General features: G+C 40.0%; 2 protein-coding genes across 2 annotated transcripts in view; one reads left to right on the top strand and one right to left on the bottom strand.

Annotated features, from left to right (window-relative positions):
- Nucleotides 1-8,570, top strand: part of KIAA2012 (KIAA2012 ortholog) — a 98,081-nt gene extending 89,511 nt beyond the window's left edge. The window contains exons 19-22 of the mRNA XM_087704967.1: nt 1,436-1,638; nt 2,640-2,812; nt 4,383-4,602; nt 7,073-8,570. Coding sequence (XP_087561093.1) covers nt 1,436-1,638; nt 2,640-2,812; nt 4,383-4,602; nt 7,073-7,217 — 741 coding nt within the window. The 3' untranslated portion in view covers nt 7,218-8,570. The remainder of the gene's footprint in view (nt 1-1,435; nt 1,639-2,639; nt 2,813-4,382; nt 4,603-7,072) is intronic.
- Nucleotides 8,184-18,648, bottom strand: SUMO1 (small ubiquitin like modifier 1). Its single transcript, XM_087707064.1, has 5 exons — nt 18,473-18,648; nt 14,067-14,141; nt 12,004-12,081; nt 11,736-11,807; nt 8,184-10,183 (listed from the first exon to the last, which is right to left on the bottom strand). The coding sequence occupies exons 1-5, from the start codon at nt 18,482-18,484 to the stop codon at nt 10,115-10,117; spliced, it is 306 nt and encodes a 101-aa protein (XP_087563190.1). The 5' UTR covers nt 18,485-18,648; the 3' UTR covers nt 8,184-10,114.
- Between the last annotated feature and the right edge of the window lie 1,940 nt (nt 18,649-20,588).

Below are 20,588 nucleotides of genomic sequence, written 5' to 3'. Positions count from 1 at the left end.
TCTATGTTTACGGAAGCTTATGGTAAAAAATGAGAAGCTAACTGTTCATCGCCACCTTTGCTCCGGATTGTGAGGGTTGTAAATTCAACCCTGTGTTTGATGAGGGGTGAATCGTGGTTTTTCCTTGGAGTATACCTTATGATTAAGTAAAATAAACCTGAGGTAGATTCTAAGAAAACACATTTTTTATTGTAAAATAAATAACAAACAAACTTACTGGCTAATAACTACATTCCGGTAAAGTTCCTAGCCTATCTCCTCATGGCAGGCAAACAGAAAGAGAAAAAGAAAGAAAAAGGCAAAGGAGACATGCGGTAGTAGGCTTACGGTGAAGAGTGAGCCTACCGTATGTCTTAGAATATAAGCACAGCTGGCAAAACAAAAAAACACCGTGACACAGATTTATCTGAATTAGTAGGGAACACTGTTTATTGTTTGCCAGGCTAACAGCAGATTCTCATGAATGTCTTATGAAAAGTAAGCTCCATTGTCTTAGTAGGATTTCCTCCAAGTTCCTTTATGTGTGGAACTACAGCACTTACTGCAGTGGTGGGTTTCAAAAAAAATTTGGAACCTACTCTGTGGGTGTGGCCTCCTTTGTGGGAGTGGCTTGCCGGCCATGTGACTTGGTGGGAGTGGCTTGCTGACAGAAGCACTCTAAAAGACCTGGGGAACAATCAGAACATTGTTGTTACAGCATTTGAGTAAAATAGGGTGGTTTGAGTTCTAACGTGACCCGTCAAAACCGCGTTCCACAAAAGCGCGGTCGACGAAATCGCGTATGTGACGTCATCACAGCGCGATGAAAAAGATCGAAAAATTGAAATAAAAATTAAATTACAGCAAGCCGATTCACATAAAGGTAAGCGTTAGGTTAAGGGTTAGGGTTAGGGTTAGGTTAAGGGTTAGGGTTAGGTTTTTCGTTAGGTTAAGGGTTAGGTTTAGGGTTAGGTTTAGGGTTACGTTTAGGGTTACGTTTAGGGTTAGGTTTGGGGGGGTTAGGGTAAGGTTTTCGCTTTATTTTTACATTTTTCGATCTTTTTCGTCGCACTGTGATGACGTCACATACGCGCTTTCGTCGACCGCGATTTTGTCGTCCGCGGTTTTGTGGTGGAACCGAGTTCTAATCTCCATACCAGGATAAGTCCCATTGGGTGACCTTTGGCCAATCATCTCTCAACCTAACCTATTGAACAGAATTGTTGTGAAGGTAATAGTGTGGGGGGAGCGGTGTTTAAAGGCCCTTAGAATAAATGTAATAATGCTTGCTATAAACGTGATAAAATTTGCCCGAGTTTTGACAGTTTAAATACATTCCGTCTTCTTCAGATACCAAATATATTGGAAATGCCCTTCTCTACATTAGTGACATCCAGGCCAGGTTTAGTGTTTGAGCAGCCTAATCCTCTTTTACACTCCTTTTTCAATTGAACAGGATTTGTCTCTGCACAAAGAAGAGCTGAAACTATCCCGGGACAGGTTAATAGCAGAGAGGGCAGAAAAGCGACGGCTGGCAGTGGAGACAAAGCGAAAAGAACAGGAAGAGCGGAAAAGAAAAGAGCAGGGAGAGCAGGAGCGTATGGAGAAAATGAGAGAAGAAATGGAACAGGAGAAGCAAAGGAGGATTGAGGAGTTTCGGTGAGCAGAAAGAAATTCGACTTCCGCGCCCTTCCCTTTCCCACCACCATGCAAAAACTGCCAAGAAACCATGGATACCTGTTGTGGCCCAGCAGGAGCCGTTGGAGCTGCCACCAGACTCCGACAGCGAGGGGCCCTATGAGTCGGCTTTGGAGGATGTGGAGGACCCTGGACAGGGTTCCGACTCCAAGCAGGGCGCAGAGAGGCTGGTTGGCCACCAGGAGGCGCCTGAGCCTTAGACCAGTGGGGAGGAGACAAGGGAGTGTGATCCAGATGTTAGCAGTGGGGAGGAGCCAAGGGAGTTGTTCCTAGATGCCCGGCACCAGAGAGCTAATAGGCGTAAGGAACAATTACGCAGTTACAGGAGGTAATTGCACTCAGCTGGTGGTAATTAGGCTCCTCTCCAGACTATAAAAGGAATGCTTGTGCACACGCCCCTTTTGCAGAAGTCAACGCATTAACCAATGTTGGAGAACAGTATTGTGAGCTTGGCAGGCTGGATTGCTGCCAAGGCTTATCTGTGCCGGTTTGCTGCCAAGGACCTGTCTGTCTATTAATAAATTCCGTAAAGTATCTTTGCCTTGGGAGTGCTTTGGTGTGGAATGAGGGGGGTCAGAACAGATACCTATGGTAGCCTTTTCTGTCCCCGTTTTTCCAAAGTCTTTTGAAGCTTCAGAAATTAAGAATAGACAAGGACCATCATGAACCAGTCAGTGTTCCCTCCAGATAACCCAGTGAAGGCTGTAGAAATGGTTCTTAGCTATCATGCTACTCCTAGAGTTATTGGAACAAGTTTTTCTGCCCCACCATATAGGGAAAAAAAGGGAAAAATAAATTGCAAATACAATGGCTCTTGTTATATTTTCAAGCTTGGGCTTGAGAAGAATCGTTTCTAATTTTTATTTCCAGTCTTACCTGTTTCATCTACAATACATTCCAGGGCAATACTTACCTGATGAGTACCTACTGGACTTTTATGACCAACTTTTATTTTCTCTCAGTTTAAGAAAACAGCAGCTCGAAGCAGAGCGGCGGCAGCAGGAAGAAGAGGCAGAAAGGGAACGACAAGCTGAGAAGGCGGCCCAAGACCAGGCTCGGTGGCTACAGGAGGAACAGCGCCGGAAGTTTTTGGAGATACAGAGGAAGAAGCAGGAACAGGAACTGGAACGGGCAGGTAACTTAAGATGGGCCATGATGTCAGAGGCAACCCCAGCTCTGTGGAGATCCTTAGCCAGACTCCCATGGGACTCCTCTTTCAAACTTCCGAGGAAGTTCCTACCGTTAAGGGCCTGGCTTTGTGATACTTGGGGATCGCCAAGGAAGAGAGCAGGGTCCACTAGATGGGAATGCTACTTTAGTATATCTTACAATGCCTTGGGCTTTTAAAAAGCAAAGTGTATTTGTGTTTGTTTTGAATAGAGGGCAGAGGTGGGTTCCTAGCAGTTCGCACCTATTCGGTAGAACCGGTTCATCAAATCTACCGAACCGGTTAGAAGAGGTTCCACTGGTGGACTCGGAAAGCAGGCCACATCTACAGAAGAGCTTCCAAAAGTTTTTGAAACCCATCACCGACACGCACACACACACATACACAAAGAGAAAGAGAAAGAGAAAGAAAGGAAGAAAGAAAGAAAAAAGAAAGAAAAACTGAGAGAGAGATGAAAGAAAAAAAGGGAAAAGGGACAGAGAGACAAAAGAAGGAAAGAGAGAGAGAGAGACAGAGACAGAGAGAGAGAGAGAGAACACATGGCCGGCAAGCCACTCCCACCAGGTCACATGGCCGGCAAGCCACTCCCACAAAGGAGGCCACACCCACAGAGTAGGTTCGGAATTTTTTTGAAACCCACCACTGACATACACACACACACACACACACACACACAAACAAAGAGAAAGAGAAAGGAAGGAAGGAAGGAAGGAAGGAAGGAAGGAAGGAAGGAAGGAAGGAAGGAAGAAAGAAAAAAGAAAAAAAGAAAGAAAAACTGAGAGAGAGATGAAAGAAAAAAAGGAAAAAGGGACAGAGAGACAAAAGAAGGAAAGAGAGAGAGAGAGAGAGAGGGAGAGAGAGAACACATGGCCGTCAAGCCACTCCCACAAAGGAGGCCACACCCACAGAGTAGGTTTGAAAAAATTTTTAAACCCACCACTGATAGAGCGATAATATTAGTAAAAGTTGCCAATCAGTTCAAATATACCCATATTTCTTTTCTGTTTATCTGGTGGATTTTAAGAATTCTTATTTTTAATTCCATATTTTATTTATTTCTTTCTCCAAAGAAATCTTTAAGACAAATTTTGTCGTCGTGCACAACCCTCTTATTAATTTTCAACATTTTATACTGCTTTTTTCCTAAAAACAAAATGATTGTTATAAATATAATAAATTGTACAGAAGTTTAAACCAGTTTAAACTAAAAACAATTTTGATGTTAACAGCAACACAATAGCTGAAGGAAATTTAAGAAGTGTTCAATTTCTGGTGAAAACACCAAAGAGTTCAACTTCTTATCAGCTAGAGGTTTATTTTGATTCCACTTTTCACCTCACTCCTGTTTTATCTCCACAAGAGCAGATTGTACCACAGTGCAAAAATATGAATGTTTTGCAATAAAACATCGAATTAATCGTGCACTTGAGGTTTCCCCTAAATACAGTGTTTTCCTATCTTTTCACTTCAGTTACTTTATTTCTCCAGAAATAGAAATAGCTATTAGCTCACTCACTCGCTTGCTCTTGTTCATCAGAAGCAGAAAAACGCAGACAAAAAGAAATAGAGATGCAGCTGGAGGAAGAACGGCGACAGCTAGCAGAGATGGCCGAGGAGCAAAGGTTGGAATATGAGAAGAGGAAAAAGGAGGAAGAAGAGAAAACGAGGCTTGAGGCTGAGGAGAGAAGGAGAAGAGCTGAGGAAGAGGCTAGAGTTGCTTTGGAAGAAGCAAGAAAACAAGCGTTATTACTCGCAAGGTAGGCAGAACTTCCTAGGAAAAATTCATTCTTAATAGTGAATGCCCGTTTTTGGGTGTTACAATACTGGATCTACCAGAAACATAACTTAACATCAGATAGTTTCAGTCTTCCTCTTAGTTTAAGTCCGGAAGGGTCGTTTTAAGTGCTCCGGAGGCTTCTTGGATCGGGAGGCACTCCAAATGGTCACTCACGCCCTAGTCACCTCAAGGCTGGATTACTTCAACGCGCTCTACATGGGGCTACCCCTGAAAAGTGTTCGGAGACTGCAACTAGTCCAGAATGCAGCCGCGCGAGCGATATTGGGTGTACCTAGGTACACCCACATTACACCGATCCTCCGCGAGCTGCACTGGCTACCTATTGGTCTCCAGAAGCAATTCAAGGTGTTGGTTATTACCTTTAAAGCCCTACATGGCTTAGGGCCAGCGTACCTCCGAGACCGCCTACTGCCACATTCCTCCCAACGGCCGGTGAGATCCCACAGGGTGGGCCTCCTTCGGATGCCATCAGCTGGACAATGCCGGCTGGTGGCTCCCCGGAGGAGAGCCTTCTCTGTGGCTGCTCCGACCCTTTGGAATGAGCTACCCCCCAGAAATCCGGACTCTACCCACTCTCATGGCCTTCAGAAAAGCTGTTAAAACCTGGCTATTCCGGCAGGCCTGGGGCTGTTGACCTCATTGTTGAGGTCCAGCCCCGATCGTAACGAATGTATGCGTGTTGATTTTAACTTATTTTTATTTTTATTTTTATTTTTTATTATTTCTTTCGTTGTAAGCCGCCCGGAGTCCTCCGGGATTGGGCGGCCTATAAATCGATTAAACATTCAACATTCAAACATTCAGGGAAGCCTCCTGAAGGTCTCTGAAGCCTCCAGAGAACTCAAAACGACCCTTCAAGCAAACCGGAAGTCACTTCCAGTTTGCTCGTAGGGTCTTTTTTTGCCCTCCGGAAGCTTCAGGGAAGCCTCCTGAAGGTCCATGAAGCCTCTGGAGGGCCTCTGGAGGCGGAGGAGACTTTTTACGCCCTCCCCAGGCTCCTATAAATCCTCTGGAGCCTGAGGAGTGCAAAAAAAGGATGCAAAAAATGGGGGGGGGTTGCACCTGCAGTGCATTTATGCGCACTGCGAGGGGCCGTGCATTGCATTATGGGTGCAGCACGCCCGCGCACAACCCCATGCTCCTCCCCACTTATCGCCATCGCTGGCCTAAGTGAACTGAGTTACATTTCTAGATTAGAACCTCTTCCTGCATCCAGTAAATAGCAATAGCAGTTAGACTTATATACCGCTTCATAGGGCTTTCAGCCCTCTCTAAGCGGTTTACAGAGTCAGCATATCGCCCCCAACAACAATCCGGGTCCTCATTTTACCCACCTCGGAAGGATGGAAGGCTGAGTCAACCCTGAGCCGGTGAGATTTGAACAGCCGAACTGCAGAACTGCAGTCAGCTGAAGTAGCCTGCAGTGCTGCATTTAACCACTGCGCCACCTCGGCTCTTATACTAATATAATAGTATTATATTCAACAGTCACATTACATTGACTGGGCCAGGAGCAATGCTCAGTCTTTACCCCCCACCCCACCCCAAAATAAATGGAAAGAATCTTAAATCACTTTTAAGCTGATTTCATAGGCAGGAATCATCATGAAGCTATATCTTTCATTTAAATGTCCAGGCAACCAAACAGTATTCGTCATAGTGATGATAGAGGAACCGAGGTGGCGCAGTGGTTAGGGTGCAGTACTGCAGGCCACTTCAGCTGACTGTTATCTGCAGTTCAGCGGTTCAAATCTCACCGGCTCAAGGTTGACTCAGCCTTCCATCCTTCCGAGGTGGGTGAAATGAGGACCCAGACTGTGGGGGCGATATGCTGACTCTGTAAACCGCTTAGAGGGCTGAAAGCTCTATGAAGCGGTATATAAGTCTAATAGATAGATAGATAGATAGATAGATAGATAGATAGATAGATAGATAGATAGATAGATAGATAGATAGATAGAGTGTTCTGCCCCTTACCAGTAAATATGCTCCTGTAGTTTGTGATAAGAATGGTTTTTTATTAGCAATACTCTTCTACCAATTGATAATTATTAATGCTTAATGTTAATGGCAGTGAGTTTCCTGTGAAATTCCCCCTAATTTCTAGCTGCTCCCAAATGCTGTGGCAAGGATTTTTACTGGAACACATACTGTAATTCTTATTTTACAAGTTACAAATTGGCCATTATTGCATTAATGCTGCATATTGCTTGAGATCAAGATTTAAGAAAGATTGGGCTTGAAACTAGTTTGCCCATAACTCAAGGTATCACAAGGAAGCTTTGCTCTGTATCCCAACAGAGGATGAGTTATAAGAAGTCCCTATATCTTCCTTGTTCAGCTTTCCAACCCACTTCAACTTTCTATATCTGTTCCCTATAATATTGTTAAAATTACAAAAATTCTTTTATTAATTTATCTGGTTCCAGACACATGGCAGAACTGGAGAAGGAGCAACAATTTCAGTATCAAGTACTTGTAGAAGCCTGTGGACTGGATCGAAGACAGGAGATTTCGCGTCCGTGGGTTTATTCCTACTTCCAGAATCCCTTTTTTACAACAGATGATGATTAAAGTCCTAAAATCCATGGTCAAATATCTTTTTGGGTAGCGTGATAAAAATCAAGCTTGCATTCTGACAAGTTTTCCAACAGACTTAAGAAGTAAAACGTAGAACGACTAAAAATTCTTTTCTCCAAATTTTGTCTGACACATCTAGACGATGTTCTAAATAATTTTTAGCCCATACTGGGATGTGTGTGGATATATGTAAATATCATCTATTCGCTGTTATTGCAAACATGCTGAGTTTCCTTTAATACTGACACAACCACAATCAAGCTAGTTTGATGAGTGGTAGTAAATGCCATCTGTGGGTCCTACTTTTGATTGGTTCCTATGCTCTAAACTTGCTAAATTATTTTTTCTCTATTTCTTTTTTAGGCTATAAGTAGGCTTTTTTCCTTTGAAAAATCCTAAAGCATACGAGACTGCCTTTTAGGTTATGAATCTCAAGATTAAATTTAAAATATGAACTATATTTTTATTTGTAGAATAGGAATGTAGACCTTCCTGATGAGTAACATGTTTGAAATAGCTAGATCTCTAGAAATAGGGGCCTTGGGATTTCTATTTAAGAGACAATCACACTCTCATTTCTGCAGTGTTTTGTGTTTTCACTGTGAATGAATTTTTATGGTCCTAGAAATTGGTCTGGTGTAACGTCCGGTGTAAGGAATTCTCAGCTGCACACGTTCTTCTAAAGCAAGTTCGGCTGGCTCCCTAATTTTCTTTCAGACTAATTATGCTATTACTTTTATTTTAAAAAATGAAATCTGATTTTAAGTGTTTAATCTTTAGTAGCTATGGGTTTTATTACAGATATTTAAATACTTTTCTCTTGCAAACTGCTGCCTGCCCTCTAGGGGGAACAGCAATGTTAAGGGGCAAATAATCATGTTACAAGGATCGTGTTACAAATCTTCCCCACTTTCATTCAAATATTTAATGCTAAAGATATGGATAACACTTAAGCCCAGATTTTGATTTTTGAAAACAAGTTTTAATTTTTAAAAAAAGTTTGGCATGCGTACAAAAAAGGCATCAGAAGTGGGACATGGAAACTACAAGCATTGGAGAAGATCCATTTAACACTTTACAGTTAAGTGCCTGAAAATTAAATACAATTAAATGGCTTGTTAAAGAATGCGTAAGAACATTGCAGTCCTAATTTCTGACCTTTCCCATTCCCCTGGCAACAAAAATAAACCCCGAGGTAGAACAGCGTTTCTAGTCCTGCCAATCAATATTGCGAACCTGAGCTAAAAAAAATTTTCTAGCATTGACAGGTTTTCTATGACAGTTCTGCAATTGGCTAAAAGAGATATGAAGATAGAATGTTTTGAATTAAGACAATCACTTAGGGGGGGGGGGGAAACGGTTTTGTTGATCAGGCCTCATTCCAGAACACTATTTCACATAATTTCCAAACACGAATAATTTATTTCCAGAAAATTGACTTATTTTCAGAGGTACTTACACTCTAAGATTGCCAATGGGAGCTGTCTGAAAAATAAACTAGTTTACTTCTTTGTACAAACAGGATTTAATGCCAGGTTTTCAATCCTAAACCTATTGAAGTCTTGAATTCTAAAAAGTGAGGATATTGATTTTGGATCAGTGTTTTTTTCAGTGTTTCTAACCTTTATCACACTAATAGTCCATGCATATGGGATGCACGTAACTCCTCAAAGTATCTAGGTTTTAAAAGACCCAATACAGATTACAAGGTAGTATTAAAGTATTAACACTAATTAATGTTATTTGGTATTAATTAAGAAATCAATAGGTTAGGTTATTCATATCTAATTTGAGTCCCAATATTTTCTGTGATTCTTTGAAACTGAAGAATTGGTACACCCCTGTTTTTTAAACACCAACCAATGAAGGTGTCTGGATAGCATTTTTTATTTTTTCCATATTTATTCTTCATTACTTTACCATTAATTTTCAGAGTTCCGGATCTACAAATTACAAAATACAACTCCCAGTGAAAGATAAATTCTTGATTTCTACTTATATACTGCGAGCAAGCAGCAGGAAAATTGCTAATTCTCAAAGGCGAATCAATTTTTTTTCCTGTGTAACATCCTCCAGCATTGATAAAAAAAAATTATCTTCTTTAAATATTCACTAGTTTTTCAAATAATCTTCCAAATATATATCTTAAAAAGAAAATGCAGAGGTTTATGAATTTGTTTCCTCTTATTTATTTAATGGGAAGCCAATACAATCTATGTCCATTGAAAAAACCACATTCCAGGCAAACAGGTACAACATAAAAATCATTAACTCTTGTTGCATGAAGGTGTACATTAATTAGAACTTTCCTAGGATCTTCTGTTGACAAAACCCCAAACGATTTCCATATTAACTTCAGTGAAGCCGTTTCAAAGATAATGTTACCATAAAGAAACCACATTTTTGCCACCAGTATTTGGATACTTCCCAATAAAATCTGCAGAAAACTCTTCTTAATATTAGGGCACAATCCTTCCGTTTATATTCCAAAAAAAGCTTCCGTATCTTCTTCTCTTAAAATCCACAAATAAAAATCCACACACCTAAATTTCAGGCTAACGTGAATAGTAAAAACCGGCCCACAGCTAAATAGTCAAGGCTTGGATACACGGCCCTCACCAACATGTAACTGCAAGTGTAGACAGCTGCTTTTCTAAAAAGGAAATGGGAAAAAATTGGGAAGCACAACTGCAGGAGGATCACCAAAGTCAGACACAATTGACAGTGTATAAGGAGCACAAGAATTAAAAAACAGACAACTTGGAAATAATATTTAAAAACATAGGAATGTGGTGTTGGTTTTAATTCAGTGTTATATACCACATTACAAAAGAACTATTATTTAAAAATAAAAAAGGAGAAAGGGAAAAGGGGGGGGGGAAACAAACATTCTAAATTGTTGAATGGCCTCCTGTCTGTTCCTGATAAACCTCAATCACGTCTTCTTCTTCCATTCCGAGCTGTAAAATAAGAACCCACAATTTTATTTTTAAAAATCCAAAATATACACAGTCATATTGGACGCTTATCATGCACATTGGTTTTGTGGATTTTTTTTTGCAGAAGAGTTGACAAATAAGTAAACAGTATAGATTTAAAGTGACAAGTCTCATCAGTTAGCCATACCCTTATTGGGATTTGAACTTGGGCTGTATTACATATTAGGCAGATGTGTTAACCACTAAGCCACAGGCTCTCCTCCGTTATCAGCTGAGCCAGGGAGAAAGGTATATATTTAAAGTCACAACCCCTGGTATGCCCAAATATGGGAGGAAGTTCACTGCTTCCATTCTCTGTCCATCGGCTCGTCACAAGAGACCATCCAGACAGAAACCCAATATTTTTACTGTTGCCTTTGTTACATTTGTGTTGTATTTGTGCTGATAAATAAATAAAGGGAGACTAGTATAGATCTATTTCAAGCTAAACAGAGAATGGAAACAGTGAACTTCCTCCCATATTTGGGCATACCAGGGGTTGTGACTTTAAATATATACCTTTCTCCCTGGCTCAGCTGATAACGGAGGAGAGCCTGTGGCTTAGTGGTTAACACATCTGCCTAATATGTAATACAGCCCAGGTTCGAATCCCAGTAAGGGTATGGCTAACTGATGAGAGCTAAATAGCTTGAAATAGATCTATACTAGTCTCCCTTTATTTATTTATCAGCACAAATACAACATAAGTAAACAGTGCTTATATAAACAGATTCTCAGCAAGTATCGGATTTACTAAAAATTTATTTAAACATATAAATATGCCACAATACACAATCATTAAAAATCTTATACCACAAAGCATGATTTAAGCCCTAATTTTAAATTTAAATAATATTCCCATACATATTGGTAACTTACTCTTTGGTTATGTCTTCTGCACTATAGTAAGATAATGATCAAACTTTTAAAAATCAGTATCAATTATTTTTCTTTGCCAAAAAATGAAAATGTAAGTTTTATAGAGTAATACTATACAGTCAAATGTTTTTGAACAATTCTGGAGAACTTTGTCAAACATGAGAGCGTTAAAGCATAGTTCACATTTGGACATATGGGAAGTAGGAGTTGCTTTTCAAGAAAACATGTCTTGAATATTGTTGTGTAATACAAACTCTTGAGTACATTTATATGAGATAGAAGACATCCAGAATCTAATTTAGTTTTTCTAGAAGTTTAAGATGTATCAATTGAGAGCCTGGTACAAAAGATAGATATTTACAAATAATAAATATCCAAAATTTTGTTTTGTACTGCAATATCTGAAAAGTGCTGACAATTCTTCAAAGCAAATATCCACCCCAGATTTCCTCAAGCTTTATTCAATTCAGCAATATAATTTAAAAATGGAAATCTATTTCGTTAAATTAATTCATTTCTATTCTTAAATAACCAGGATTGGATGGCTTGCTTGTTTTAGGTCAATCTAACTCCTTTGAACAGCTGTTGCCAAAAAGCTATACGATGCTGAAACAACTACAAACAATATTATGTATTGACCTCCAAGAATACTTGCCTCTTTTGGAGTATGATTATCAGTAATTCTCTGACCCTCAAAGAGAAACCTGAGTGAATTCATTGGGACTCCCTAAAAGAAGAGAAATGGAAAAAGAGTCAATTTAAACTGATTGAACAAAAACCCAGATATTCACTACTATCTCCCATCCATTTCTTTATTTTAATTTTTGGATAATGCAGTAATACCTTCAGTCAGGTGCAGAGGAGCATAAAAATTGAACTTATATTTGACATCACGTGAGCAAGGAAAACCTCAAGTCACAAACCTGTCTCTGACAGTATGATTCTTTAAGTTTCTTTAGATGCGTTGTCATTTTCACCTTGAAGTGAATTTCACTGCTGTCCTACAAATTGAACACAGAATATAATAATTCTACACAGTACCAAGATGGCACTTATTTTTTTCTGTAAATGTGTTTTTATTTTCCATTTCATTTTCGTACAGTCACATATATATTGTGCATAACCGGGGCCATATAACATTAAACAATAAACACAGCCATTCCTCGTCGACAATACCCCCCAAAATAGAAACCTCATGTACCTCTTCAACCCTCCATACACCCTTTCTTTCGCCCCGCTCCAACTTCCCTCCATCATTCCCCTCTACCCTACTTCCCCTCCCCCTCTACCACTCCTCTCTCCCGATACACTTCCTCCCTTCCTTCTCCCCCTCCCTCCTGTCCTCTCTCCCACCCTCTCTCCCCCTCTTTCTTCTATCCCTCTACTCCTCCCTTCGGTGTATTTCTACAATCTATTAATATATTCAGCTTGTCCTATTTTTACAGTGGAATTAAAGAGCAACAGTATACAAGTGCCATCACATTACTTTAAAATCTACCACATACTATATATCCCCCCCTCCTCCCAAGATGGCACTTATTATAGATATGTACAATGTTTTGAGTTTGGAACCAATACTTTTTCCTTAAGTATGATACTATGCTTGAGATATAACAGAATGTTTCATTCCACACTTGAGTCTCAAGCTTTCTTACACCTCACAATTTGCTTTTTCTTAAATTCTTCCACACACAAGAGATTTGGGGAAATCATTTTCTAATAAAAGAGGGTACATCCCTACTGCCACTAGCTTGCAATAGGGTTAGGAATAAGAATGCATGAGTTCAGTGATCAAGAACCATTTTGGGCATAAAAGAGAGACTGCGATCTGCCCAAAAGCAAGGTTTAATTGTTAATTCTTCTTACTTATTAATAAAAATATTTTAATAAAAACGTTCCTGTAGATAAAGTGCAAGTAACTTAGTATAGATTTGGTAAGTAAATGTAATAGATTTTTACTGTCAAGATTCTTTATTACCATTGAATCCATACTGAAATGTAAACTTGCAAGTAAAATCTTCCATTATAAAAACAATGTTAAAAATAAAACAAATTAGGAGGTACACAATAACATTTTGTTCCAAGTTTGCAACAAAGCTAGAAATTTTTCGAATATCCTATTATAGGAAACATTTTCGTGACTTTAAATCATAAAAACTTGTAACACATTGATTCTTACTCATCAACCTGTTTATTTTTCAATATCCATTTTGAAGCTTGCATAGAATGGCTACATCTGTTTTGTTTCTAGAATTTATAACTTTTGTAATATCAGCAAAGGTCAAATTCAATACGAAATCAGACTCCTGATTATGATAGGACTGTTAAGGATTTTTTGTAGAGTCCTCTTATGCAAGAATACTTGTGTTTACAAAGTATAAACACCATTTACTTGTCTACATATATATAGTACTACATTAAAACATATTTTAGAAGACAAAAAAAGGCAGAGCTTGTACTTATTAGAAAGAAAAAGAACTCATGTACTGTATAATATTATCTATATTGTTTTCCCTATAAATTTAGGAAGGATAAATGTTAACTATCCCCAGGAGAGAAATGTTTCTTAGGGCAAAATACAATAGAAAGTTAAAGTACTTGATGTTACACATAATAATGGCATAAGATTGCTTTTGCGCATTATATTGGAAGAAAGATAATATTCCATCAGAGGGATTAGTAATCCAAAAAATATTTGTGCAGAAATGGACAAGCTCACATTTGAGTTAAAGGAAAAGGATGATTCGGAATACTATGCGATATGGAAGAAATGGTATGAATGAATTGACAATAAAAACAAGAAATGGAAATGTCCATAGGGTTAGAACGTTTGGAAACAGAATGCATATAATGTATCAAATACTGATTCTAGTTGTATGAATAATGCCATAGATCTGTTAAATATGTCATAGAAACATGTAAAGAAAAATTGTGCAATAAAAATAAATATTTTAAAAAATGTTAACTAGAATGCATTAGAACTCACCTGCCCAATGACCTTAAGTTTAATATATTCTCCCTCTTTCTTATCACCCAAATCCTCTGCTGAAGGTTTGGCTTCCTGCAATAAAAAAATGGTAACTATGAGAATATTCTTTTCATGCTTCTCTTTTTTTCATATTAATAGTGAATTAGTTCATAATAGGATTTTTTGGAATTTCCTCTAGCTCTTTTGTGCTCCGGAGTCCTTTGGGATTGGGCGGCCTATAAATTTATTAAATACTCAAATCGTCCTTAGACAAGATTAGAGGGGGGAGAAGAAGACCATAAAATAAACTCAAAATGACTAGCTTCATTAATAAAAACATAAAGCATCTGTTAAAGTTACAACTAAATGCCACAAAGTACTAAACAATTCCCAATTTTTAGAATTCTAATTTCATTCATTTTATAGTTGATTATATTTTTTTTTTGATAAAAGCATCAATTCAGAGCTTCAAAAAAAGGCTCTAAATTTCAATTTTAATACCTGGGTGATAAACAATGTAGTTACAAAACCGAGAAGAAAAATCACTGAAATATCTCAATAGGCAAAATTATAGCTGTCTGGGTGCTTGGTCCAATCTTCAACAATCTAAGAAAAGATTACAGTCAGTCCTAGACTTACAACCAAAATTGAGCCCAAAATTTCTGTTGCTAAGTGAGAGAATTGTTAAATGAATATTGTACCGTTTCACAAAATGGGTGCAAAATTCTTACCAGAGTTGTTAAGTGAATCGCTGTAGTCATTAAGTTAGTAACACAGTTGTTAAGTGAATCTGGTTTACCCATTGATTTTGCTTGTCAGAAGGTGACAAGACCTTCACATGACCTCGGAACAGGGTAACTGTCATAAATATGAATCAGTTGCCAAGCATCTGAATTTTGATCTTGTGACCATGGAGTTGTTGCAACAGTCATGTGAAAAACGGTCATGTTTTCAGTGCTGTATTAACTTCAAACAGTCACTAAATGAACTGTTGTAAGTTGAGGTCAAAGCGACCCATGACCAGTTGTCAATACCTACAATCTTTGCAGCATTCCCATAGTCAGGTGATCAGAATTTCGGTGTTTGGCAACTGGCATGTATTTATGACAGTTGCACTGACCAGGTGTCACGTGATCACCACTGGTAACCTTCCCAGCCAGCTTCCACAAGCAAAGTCAATGGGGGGGGGGGGAATCAGATTTGCTTAAAGACAGCGTGATTCATTTAACAACGAGAGTGATTTGCTTAAGAAGTATGGCAAAAAAGGCAATAAAAAGAGGCACAAATTGCTTAACAATTGCTTTGCTTAGCAACAGAAATCTTGGGCTGAAATTGTGGTTATAACTGAAGGACTTCTTGTACCTGCTCCTTTAACTCAAATCCCAAGATAAAATATAGCTAGCAATAAAACAAGCTTAGCCTTTCTTTACTACAGAACATAGTTAAATTACAGCTTATTTTCCAATGAATCGTGAATAAGAGGCTTTTGTTAGTCACAATTCCAGATGGAGACAGAATGTGCAACTACCTAAAAATACGGTAAATACATAAAATGAACCTAGACTATTTATTCACCCGAAAAACAATCTATTAGTAGTGCCTAATTAAATGTAAATCCCCTTACGTTTCTCTGAAGTGGAGAGTTTGATCTCTTTAAGTTTCAGTTTTATATACCGTAGTTCAGAACAGGCTATTTATTTACATTGCTTTTAATGGTCTTTTTACTGATTCCGTTTCATTCCTATTTAGTATTTATTCTGAAACTAGTAAGTTCTAACCTGTAAGAGAAATCCCATGAAATACTCCAATGAAGTATTCGGACAGAGCAAATTCTAAGTCTTAACTGACCTCAGAGATCCCTAGGATTTAGTGCTCTGAAGCCCTGTCCCTTCCACATATCTAGTTCTCTAAATAAAAAAATATGAATTTCAATTAACAGTTATAAAAACCAGAAAAAAAATAATAAAAACAAGCAGCATCCCATACATATAACCAGTACTATTTCCTTTTGATACTGAAGAAAATCTGATGTGCAGAATTACCGACTGACGTGACACTGGGGTAATATCACTGGCTGAAATATTTTTAAAAAATGGTTTTTAATAAAAAAAATTAACAGCCCAATTTCTTCCCCACTTTAAAAGATAGGGATTTCCTATGCAAATTCACAAAACAGTCCAACTGCTCAAATATAACACTTTATGACAGCATTATATGAATCCTGTGTCCATGCTGAATCTCTATTTGCTTGCAAGGAGACTGGAAGTTTGCACTACGATCTTTAACCCTTTCAAATTACTATTTCCTGAAACAAGTTAATTTTAAAACAAGATTACCCATTGACCTTATCACTGTTGTTCTTAAAATAATCCAGGATCTGCATTAATTGCAAGAAAGTGAAAACGAAAGCAACCTTTTGTAATTTCCTGCTCAGGAAAATCCTGGCTGAAGACCATCCCATGAAGCAAAGACTCATAATAGGTACAAGTTAATGTTATGATTAAAGAGAGTTCAATGATAAAACTGGGCAAGTCATTGCATTTAATTTCCTAAACAAATTTCAGCTTGAATTAATGCCTAGCCACTGCATGTAGTTATGCTGCCATCAAAACGCAACCAAAAAGGCTATCCTACCATATCTTTAATTCTGGTGTGATTTTTTTGCTCAAACAATGTCAAAAAGCTTCATGCAATTTTTTAAAAAAGGCTACTTTGAGCAAGAAGATAAGGATGTGTTAAGCATATTGATATGAAGCGGAAATAGACAAATGAGAGGAGTGGGAAACAGAAGGGAGAAGAAAGATGGGAAGAGAGGGATAGGAGAGAGGGGAAGGGGGGAAGATGAGGAGGATGAGGATAAGGAGGAGTGGAATGTAGAGAGAGGAGGAGTGGGAAACCGAAGGGAGAAGAAAGATGGGAAGAGGGGGATAGGAGAGAGGGGAAGGGGGGAAGATGAGGAGGATGAGGATAAGGAGGAGTGGAATGTAGAGAGAGGAGGAGTGGGAAACCGAAGGGAGAAGAAAGATGGGAAGAGAGGCATAGGAGAGAGGGTAAGGGGGGAAGATGAGTAGGATAAGGAGGAGTGGAGTGTAGAGAGAGGAGAAGAAGAAAGGAAGGGGAAGTAGAGTAGGAAAGGAGGATGGAGGGAAGAAAGGAGGTAGGAGAGAGGGTAAGGGGGGAAGATGAGGAGGATGAGGATAAGGAGGAGTGGAATGCAGAGAGAGGAGAAGGAGAAAGGAAGGCGAAGTAGAGTAGGAAAGGAGGATGGAGGAAAGATAGAAAGTTGGAGAGAGGTAGAAGAAAGAGGTGTTTGGAGAGCAGAACTGCTATAATGGGTTTTTATTTTTCTGGGCGTTGTTGACAAGCGGAACTGATGTAATTATTATGTAATACTATATGATACTGTCTATGTGTGTGTAGATAGATAGATAGATAGATAGATAGATAGATAGATAGATAGATAGATAGATAGATAGATAGATAGATAGATAGATAGATAGATAGATGATAGATAGATGATAGATAGATAGATGATAGATAGATGATAGATAGATAGATGATAGATAGATAGATAGATAGATAGATAGATAGATAGATAGATAGATAGATAGATAGATAGATAGATGATAGATAGATAGATAGATAGATAGATAGATAGATAGATAGAGTGAGTGAGTGAGTGAGTGAGTGAGTGAGTGAGTGTGTGTTATGAAAATGGAAATAAAAAATATTTTTAAAAAAGGCTCCCCTGCCACAAAACACGCTTCGAGGCAAGCTAAACAGGGAACGTCAGGTCGCGTGAACGAGTCCCGATGTCCCCGGTGCAGTCCTTTGCAGAAGATCTCTCAAAAACAATGATTCGTTTTACGGCCCTCGCGGTCGTTTCAAAAAGAAGGAAATTTCGGCCCCTTTTCTGAAAGTCAAGACTGGAAGGAAAGCAGCATGGGTGGTGGTGGTCGTGGAGGTATTTTTTGGGGGTGGGTGGGTGGGAAGAAGAGACAAAAAAAGGATCCCAAACAGAAACTTTGGCCTTTTTTGTTCTTCCTCCCGACGGGATTCCTCCATAGGGAACTCCGTCTCCCCATCTTTACCGCGGAGGGGGGAAGAATCGGGGCGATTCTATTCCACGGCCCAGAAGCACGTTACACCCGAAACAGATGCGGAGTCGCAGCCGGGGGCCAAGCCAGCTTAGGCTCGGCGGAGGGAGGGAAGGAAGGAAGGAAGGAAGGAAGGAAGGAAGGAAGGAAGGAAGGAAGGAAGGAAGGAAGGAAGGAAAGAAAGAAAGAAAGAAAGAAAGAAAGAGAGGGGCGTCCCATGCCCGTGAACCCCTCCGGGCCAAGGGGGAGACCCGGCTTGTTGGTGCCTGCCCGGGCGCCTGTTCGGCGGTTGGGGCGGCCGACTACGAAGCCGCTTTCTTTGCCCACCTGATCCGACATGTCTCCCTCGCAGACGCAGCCGCCGGGCCCTCCGCCACCCCCGGGAGAAGCGCCTGGCCGATCTCCGCTCCTCGGCGTCGCCAACACGGGAAGAGAGAGACACACACACACACAACACACACGCAACACAACACAGGCCGGGCGCGGGCAGGCGGGATTTCCTCTGCGCCCTGAGCTCACTTCCCGCTCGGCCCACCGGAGAAGCGCAGGGCAGCTCCGCTCCGCCCCCGCCCAGGGACGCCGGGGGAGGAAGAGTTTTGCGCGAGTTCCAGAGCAGCCTTACTCGCAGCTTTTGCAAGCGGGATCGCCACGGCCGCAATCCTAGCGGCTGCTCCGACTTTACGCCCGGGGGGGCTGGGGGACGTCTTGCAGCCTTTCCGCGTTTTTTTGCATCGCTCCTCTCTTTCCTCCGAGGTTGCAATGCTGTCCTTTCCTAAAGCAGTGTTTCTCAACCTTGGCCACTTGAAGATGTCCAGGACTTCAACTCCCAGAATTCCCCAGCCAGCATTCGCTGGCTGGGGAATTCTGGGAGTTGAAGTCCTGGACATCTTCAAGTGGCCAAGGTTGAGAAACACTGTCCTAAAGAGCAGCCAGATTAGAAGACGGAAAGCGGCGCATTTTACAACTTTGCTGGGGGGGACGGGGGGGGGACCCATCCCTGATTTATTTCTTCCCCCATAGTATGGAGTGGAGCATTTCAGACATGATGAGAGGGAGATATAGAGAACCTATTTATACCTCAAGAGCATTAAGTGCGTCTACAATTGTAATTTTCATTCTAGGAAACCATCCAACTTTCTGTAACACTGAAGAATGGACACTATGCCACACCTGCATATAATAATAAGCTGGTATGTTGAAGCGTACATTATTTTCAACCATAGTTAAAGAAAACTAAATATGGAAATTGTTTTAGTAAGTAAGTAAAATCTTTATTACGGTCAAAGACCAGCAGTGTACATTTGTCTTTACACTATATTAAAAATACTAACATTAAAATATTTATTTATTTATTTATTTATTTATTAGACTTATATACCGCTTCATAGGGCTTTCAGCCCTCTCAAAGCGGTTTACAGAGTCAGCATATTGCCCCCACAGTCTGGGTCCTCATTTCACCCACCTTGGAAGGATGGAAGGCTGAGTCGACCTTTGAGCCGGTGAGATTTGAACCACTGAACTGCAGATAACAGTCAGCTGAAGTGGCCTGCAGTACTGCACCCTAACCATTGTGCCACCTCGGCTCTCTTATGTCTTTATTTAGCAATAGCAATAGCAGTTATATACCTCTTCATAGGGCTTTCAGCCCTCTCTAAGCGGTTTACAGAGTCAGCATATCGCCCCCAACAACAATCCAGGTCCTCATTTTACCCACCTCGGAAGGATGGAAGGCTGAGTCAACCTTGAGCCGGTGAGATTAGAACCGCCGAACTGCAGATAGCAGTCAGCTGAAGTGGCCTGCAGTACTGCACCATAACCACTGCGCCACCTCGGCTCCTATAAAGAGTTTAGAGTTTTTTAGAGTTTTATTTCATTTGTATGCTGCCCTTTTCCCTAAGGGGACTCAGGGCGGCTCACAACTCAAACAAGGGAAGGGGGATCCCCACTTGGAGCCAAACCCAGAAGGACGTTTCTTTCATCAATGAAAAAACATGATTGGCTGACATGCTGAACTATCTTCTAGGTGCCAACAAAAATGCAGATTTTGAACTTCAATGGCATGTTCTACTTTCTCCTCATCCCATCCCCTTCCATTTATACAGCTCCTGAAACATGAAAGCTTGCTGTTTGAATGTCATATAGTTCGACTTTCTAAAATCATAATTTTATCATGTCAAGCTAATAATCTGGGGAGTTGAGCAGCAGGAGTTGCAGAAAAGAGATGTGGAGCAAATCACTCTGTATGTTCTCACAATTTGTAGGTTTGCACCAAAGGGGAAAAAAATTCAGAGATCAACTGATGAAGCAATCTAGATCTACAGATCTAGTGTGTCTACAAGTAGTGTTGAACTTGCAACCACAAATGAGACCAGAACAGCTAGTTGATCTAATGATTAAAGGCATCAGGCTAGAAAACAGGAGACCATGAGTGACTTTGGGGAAA

The sequence above is a fragment of the Thamnophis sirtalis genome, unplaced genomic scaffold, assembly GCF_051295495.1.
Source record: "Thamnophis sirtalis isolate CommonGarterSnake01/CBP01778 unplaced genomic scaffold, rThaSir2_p1.2 scaffold_1, whole genome shotgun sequence".
NCBI lineage: Eukaryota > Metazoa > Chordata > Lepidosauria > Squamata > Natricidae > Thamnophis > Thamnophis sirtalis.
Note: the sequence above shows the minus strand (reverse complement) of the source record. Positions and strands in the feature narration are given on the sequence as shown.

Bases quoted from the DNA above. Each gene is read 5' to 3' on its own strand.
- SUMO1 (XM_087707064.1), bottom strand. The intron at 12,082-14,066 runs GTGAGTTCTAAT...TTCAATTTGTAG, and splicing joins AACTTAAGGTCATTGGGCAG to GACAGCAGTGAAATTCACTT. The intron at 10,184-11,735 runs GCAAGTATTCTT...CTTATTTTACAG, and splicing joins ATAATCATACTCCAAAAGAG to CTCGGAATGGAAGAAGAAGA.